This window comes from Rattus norvegicus, chromosome 17, assembly GCF_036323735.1.
Source record: "Rattus norvegicus strain BN/NHsdMcwi chromosome 17, GRCr8, whole genome shotgun sequence".
Taxonomy (NCBI): Eukaryota; Metazoa; Chordata; class Mammalia; order Rodentia; family Muridae; genus Rattus; species Rattus norvegicus.
Window position 1 is genome coordinate 3,703,854 of NC_086035.1, and position 6,879 is coordinate 3,710,732.

Consider the following 6,879-nt stretch of genomic DNA (forward strand, 5'->3'; position numbering starts at 1 on the left):
TTCCAGTTTCCATGATGTTGGCACAATATAGAGAACAGGTAAGATGGTTCTTCTAGGTGGTGATTCATCTTCTTTTCCAAGAGAAAAGCCAGTGAACTTAATGAGACCAATCGCACCACATTTATTCATATTCCCTATCTTATGGCTCAGACTTGAAAATCATTTTCTTCTTTGGGTCTCACTGTCTTCTAAGGATTCTCATGAGAACAACCTAGAATATGCCATGATATCATAAAAGAGCATCCCAAGGTCTGTGTCTCAACATATCTAACCATATTATGGATGAAACACAAAATAGAATATAATGACTAAAACCATGCAAGAGATGGTAACAAAAACATGCAATTCTAAAGTTAAAGAATATACCACATGTGCTTTACAGGATACACAATCAGGGAAGAAAGAGATCCCGTATAGTGTGATCAAAGGTCTAAAGGATGGCTCTTTACCTTTCTTCGACAAAGTTCACAAATTCAGCTTCCTGCTGTCCCCAGAATTGGCCTACAGCCATGACAAAGGGACAATCAGATTATATTTCAGAATATGCCTAATGTCCCAGTGCTTAGAGGCTTAATCTGGTCACGAACACAGCCAATCAAATAGTAGAACTTGAATGAGGGGTGGATCCAACCCTACAGATACTTTGGATTTATAGGTGAGCCAGATCCTTGAACCTCACCATCCTCCAAGGAGTTCAATCTGTAGAGTGATCAGAGGCAGTAGTGGTCATCACAGAAAGGTAAGACCCTGCCTGTGAATGGCGCAACAGAAAGTGGGCCTTCTGGGGTGCTTTGGGAGACTCCTTAGAGAATCAATCAGGTCACAAAGAAGAAAACCTTATCCTTTTCTTTACCAACTCATTGTGTAAGTAGAGTGTGGTGGGTACAGAAGGTAAAGAGGAAACCACGTCTTTTCCGGGTCTATGTTTGTATGGGGCCTTGTTAACTGAAAGTCTGAGTCTGTCCACACAGTTGCAGCTGGTTTTTTGAAGGCATCTTTTGCACTAAACCATAGAAGTGTCTGTTTTCAATTTACATGTTTAGATGCCATAGCAGGTGATATGTTGCTTTCCGGTCCTATGGGGCGGGTTGCTTTAGAAATTCAGCAAGTACAGAATATGAAATCCTATTATTTTTTTTCTTTTCTTTTTTTCGGAGCTGGGGACCGAACCCAGGGCCTTGTGCTTGCTAGGCAAGCGCTCTACCACTGAGCTAAATCCCCAACCCCTGAAATCCTATTATTGATGTGTTACTATGCTCCTCTTTTTCTCATGGATTTGGCTTCCTATTGGTATTTTTTATGTGACATCATTCTTACAGAGGTAATGAGTGAGAATTTGGGTGTATAATCCTATGGGTTAGACAGAAAGAATAGTAAACACTTCTTCCCACATTCTTTATAGATATTTCACAACATTGCACTAAAGGACAGAGTTAAAGATAAGCCCACCATTTGCTGTACATTAAAAAGGCATATGATTACATGTGGCCCCAATTCCTGAGTTCACATTGAAATTAAAAATCCAATACAAGGTGGTAGAAATTCTGCTTGGTAGAAATTATAGGTAATATCAAAAAACACTGCTTCCACCATATGCATGAAAATCTTTCTGAAGCAATATCAAAAACACCTAAAATTTCCAGTGCTAGAATTGTGGGTACAATGATTTTCACCTTGCATTGAACCTAATAACCCCCACTCTGACTCAGTTTGAATATACCCTCAGCATATTCGACACTCTTTTGAAAAGTATTTGTAAAATAACACAAATCATTTTATCAATCATGGACAGTCTAATTTCTCAGAATACAGTGAGAAGACATTGTAAAAAGACTCCTGTAGACATGACTTCATTTCTCTTTCATATCCAGGTTGAAATATGACTGCTGCTCTCTTCCTGATCATCCTGTGCTTGGGAGTTGTGTCAGGTGCTTCAGCATTTAATCTCAGTTTGGATGTCCAATGGCAAGAATGGAAGATGAAATATGAAAAATTATACAGTCCGGTTCGTATTCAGAAAACTGTCCAAATGGTTCGCAGAGTAAAAGTTTCTAGTAAATGAGAGGTCGAAGGTGCCCACCACAAGCCACCATATTCTTCTGAGATCCCTTCCTAGGCCTCTAATCCCCTGGAATAACAAGTCCTCAAGGTCAGTTTGTGCAGACACTTTAATAGAATGTGTTATCTTCCATTATATTTTTCCAGGAGGAAGAACTCCTGAAGAGAGTGGTATGGGAAGAAAATGTGAAAAAGATTGAACTGCATAACAGGGAGAATTCCTTGGGGAAGAATACCTATATTATGGAAATAAATAATTTTGCTGACCTGGTGAGTGTGACATGGGTTGCTTCACACTGTATTTTCTTGAGTGCTTTACAATGAGTCTTTTCTTTAATAATGATTTATAAACTTTTTCTTGGAGACTGATGAAGAATTCAAGGACATGATAACTGGTATTACGTTGCCAATTAACAACACAATGAAAAGTCTCTGGAAACGTGCACTTGGTAGTCCTTTTCCTAATTCTTGGTATTGGCGAGATGCTTTGCCCAAATCCATTGATTGGAGAAAGGAAGGCTATGTGACTCGTGTGAGGGAACAGGTATGACTGTGTCACATGCCCTTCTCCTTCTCCTCCTTCTCCTCCTTCTCCTGCTTCTCCTCCTCTTCTTCCTCATCCTCTACCTTCTTCTACTCCTCCTACTTCTTATCCTCCTACTCCTTATTTTGTGTGATTTTTATTTGTTTGCTCACTTGGAGGCTGGCTTCCTTGCTTTTTTCAGACAGGTTTTCTCATTTTAAGAACCCGGATTGCTCTGGAGCTCATTCAGAGACCAGGCTGGTCATGAATCCACAGAGATTCAGCTCCCTTTGTTTCCCAAGTGTTGGGATTAAAGACATGCATCATCATGCCAAGCTTGCCCATCTTCTTTTTTTTTTTTTTTAGCTCCAGCTGTCTTTATTTATACAGAATTTCAAGACATTCAAACGCATACAGTTCAGATTTTTCCTGTAATTGTTTATCCAAGAATCTCAATTAGTACTTATGAAATTTTATTTTAAGTTCCCCTTATTTCCTTGTGGTCAGTGATTAACCTTTTCCCAAATCTAAGCAGTATAAAATTACAATCCAAATGATTATGTCATAACTAAGCACACCTGAATAATGTAAGCCATAATAATAAGTATTGTATTGCAAGCCAAAATCATTCTATTTAGCCAGACACATCTAGTTTTGCCCATCTTCTTAAACCACACAAATGTCAAAACAAGACATGTATAAGTATTCAAAGTGAATGTGGAAGGATTTACAGTTCAATTTTTTGAATAATATTTTACTTTGATATTTTTATGTATTTAACAGTGTTTATTTATTTTATCAGTCTGTCACATGTATTCTCCAACTATAAATTTCTCCTCTCACTATAGAATTTATGCCTCCTTCAATTGTCATTAATAACCAATTAAACCAATATCTCCTCCTCAGATATCCGTGTGTGTGTGTGTGTGTGTGTGTGTGTGTGTGTGTGTGTGTGTGTGTACTGGAGTATGTGCATACTGCCAGCACACAAGTCTTCTAGAAGATTGATCACTCTTTCCTATCAATCTATCAACTGCAAGTTCTCCATTTTCATTAATTTTTAATTTTTAGGCTGTCTATTTTGTTTCTTGAGTTAATATTTGTTTATGGATGACCATATTTTCTTCTATGCTTAGGGAAAGTGTAAGTCTTGTTGGGCTTTTCCTGTAGCTGGTGCCATAGAAGGACAAATGTTCAAGAAAACAGGCAAACTGACCCCACTGAGTGTCCAGAATCTTGTGGACTGTTCTAAACCTCAAGGCAATAAAGGCTGTCGTGGAGGTACTACATACAATGCATTCCAGTATGTTTTGCAAAATGGAGGTTTGGAGTCTGAGGCAACCTATCCATATAAAGGAAAAGTAAGTGGACTTTGTAAATTGACATTCAGCTCAGCTGGTAGGGAGTGACAGTTGTAGAGATAATACACTATCTTCAGAGCTCATCTTACATGGTAGAATCTCTTTAAACACTATCAATGTTGTTGTTAGGTTTTGTTTGCTTAAGTTTGGTGTGATATCAGCATAGCCTTTTTTCCTTCTGTGTACCTGGAGATTATGGAAACAATTGGACACATAATTCAGAATTTTGTGGCACCCAATTTTCGTATGAATAGCATGAGCTATTGGAAGTTATTGAACATAAAAGAACTTACTTTTAGTTCCTAATCATGTGGTAGCATTTTATTTCCCAGGATTATTTTTTAAAACTCCCTACTTGAGTGTGTTCATTTGCAGAGTACAATGTGGTGTGGTTCTGACTCTTGCTTCCAGGCAGTAGATGGAAATAACTGAATTTCTACTTCTTTATCTTCTAAAGGAAGGACTATGCAAGTACAATCCTAAGAATGCATATGCTAAAATCACAAGATTTGTTGCTCTCCCAGAAGATGAAGATGTCCTAATGGATGCTTTAGCAACTAAAGGACCTGTTGCTGCTGGAATTCATGTTGTCTACAGTTCTTTAAGGTTCTACAAAAAAGGTTAGTATATTTCCTTCAAGATATGCAGGAAAAAGAACTTGTGTCATCCGTACCCCATGGGAAGTTCAAAGACCAGATGCTATGTAAAATATATGATGTGAATTTTTGAGTTTCTGGATTTTATTGATCCCCATGCAATAGTTTAAATTACTGAATTTCACTTGACATGAACCTCCACATGATAAATTTATTAGTTTGCTATGTTTTGAGCTCTTCCACTTCGGTGGATTTTTTTATAGATTTACAGTGACAGATTACCTAAAATCAAATTATAAGAGAGCTTTTGAATTAAATACTTGGTGTCCTATAAGGTTTACTTGACATGAGTTTCTATTTATACAAATACACAATATCAAGAATTCATCTCATATGCTTTTAGACCATCGTTACCAACAAATCTCACTACTATGAATTACTTCCATTTTCTGTGAAACCGTACATGTATGTGAATATATATGTGTGTGTTTGTGTATGTAATATATGTACATACACATACACATACATAAACATACATAGATGTACACATAGATAACATACATACATATACAAGTACACACATATATGTATATTTATACATATAACAGTATATATGTGAACAATTCATAAAGCCCACTATTCCATTGTCATTTATATAATTTAAGGGATCTTTGGAAATGCCTCCCTATTGTTGGTGGCTGTGCTCACTGTCATGTATCCTTTGCATCTCATGGCAGCTTTCATTTTGTCTCAGGTATATATCATGAGCCAAAGTGCAACAATCGTGTGAATCATGCAGTTCTCGTGGTTGGCTATGGATTTGAGGGAAATGAAACAGATGGCAATAACTACTGGCTGATCAAGAACAGGTATAAACTGACAGAAATTCTGTATTTAAAATTCCAGGTTCTAGAGAGATAATTTAGTGGTTAAGTCTCTGGATGCTGTAACAGGGGATTCATGAAGAAATGGAATACTACAGTTAGTATTTTGATACACAACCAAGATAATTTTAACCAATTTAAATTGAACAAAGTTTATTCTTATTTTTCCATGCACATGTGTGAGGCGTCTTTGCTTATCTGAATGTCTGTGTGAAACTGTGTGTGCGCAAGTGCACCTGTGTAGAGGACTGATTTTAACATCAGTTGTTTCTCAATCATGATACAACTTCCATATTGAGGAAGTGTTTCTGGCTGATCTAGAAATTTATTATTTACTCTAGCCACTCAGCTTGCTGTATGTATACCATGTGTATATATCCCAAAATGTTTATTACATGGACCTTAAAATGTCAATCTACTTTTAAATGGCCCTTGAAGTTGATCTCCACTCATTAATTTCTGAGCTACACTATAACTCTAAGAACATACTAACAATACACTATTGTGAAATGTCCATTCCTACTCTGGTTTTTAGGATGTCAATGTCATGTCAGTGCCATTACTTTGGGCATGAGTAAACATGGCTTTTGTTCTGATTCACATATGGGTAGAAATTCCCATTCCCTGCTGTAGTTTTCTCATTCTGTTTGAGGCATCTCTTGATACCCAGGAGGGGATGTTTTGCTTTCTCTGATACGTCTGTTATGTTGGCCTCTTGTCAGTTATTGTTAATAGGTCTAACATGTGTTATTATTTCTACTAAATGAAAAATATTATTTCTTTCAGCTGGGGTAAACAGTGGGGATTGAAGGGCTATATGAAGATCGCCAAAGACAGGAACAACCACTGTGGAATTGCCACATTTGCCCAATACCCTATTGTGTGAGAAGCCTGATGTCACAAGAAAGCACGTGGCATGACACTCCATTTCCTGAGCAGTAATAGCCACTTCAATGAATGGCCTTTGATGAGCATGTTAAACTCTTCAGTTCCACAAAATCTACCTTGTAATGTGAATTCTGGGAGCTTTCAAATAGTTGACATGACACTGTAACTTTTGCTTTAACTAATGCGTGCTCGTGTTTCCTTTTAATACTTGTGCAAATAAAAGCCTTTAAAAAACAGAAAATTTAAGTATAATTTCTTGCTTCTATATCTTTTTGTGCAGTTATTTTTGTGATAAGAAATGCAATTCATCTTGAAGTTGGGATTGAGTACTGGTTTGTTATTCAGGAGAAAGAGTGAGTAGATCCTCTGTAATGGATGTTATCCTTCATTGGCTGTTGTTCGATACAAAGTTCTATAAATCCACCAGAAACCCTTGTCTCAAAGGCTATATGATAATTTCTGAATTGAACATTTTTAGCTAAAATAAATTCACCCATTATCAACTTGTGACCCCCCATGCAATGAGAATTCACTATGCACTACTACTTTGTGTTGGGCTGTGGCTCTCC

General features: G+C 37.1%; 1 protein-coding gene across 2 annotated transcripts; it reads left to right on the plus strand.

The window, feature by feature from the left end:
- Positions 1–731: 731 nt before the first annotated feature.
- Positions 732–6,551, plus strand: Ctsql2 (cathepsin Q-like 2). 2 transcript variants are annotated; one of them, NM_001002813.2, is made up of 8 exons: positions 732–739; positions 1,872–2,005; positions 2,206–2,328; positions 2,423–2,602; positions 3,718–3,942; positions 4,400–4,562; positions 5,293–5,407; positions 6,209–6,546. In NM_001002813.2, the coding sequence occupies exons 2-8, from the start codon at positions 1,880–1,882 to the stop codon at positions 6,306–6,308; spliced, it is 1,032 nt and encodes a 343-aa protein (NP_001002813.2). In that variant the 5' UTR covers positions 732–739; positions 1,872–1,879; the 3' UTR covers positions 6,309–6,546. The 2 variants fall into 2 exon arrangements, with proteins under 2 accessions (NP_001002813.2, XP_063132748.1); XM_063276678.1 differs by lacking the exon at positions 732–739 and having other exon boundaries at positions 1,870–2,005; positions 6,209–6,551.
- The last annotated feature ends 328 nt before the right edge of the window (positions 6,552–6,879 follow it).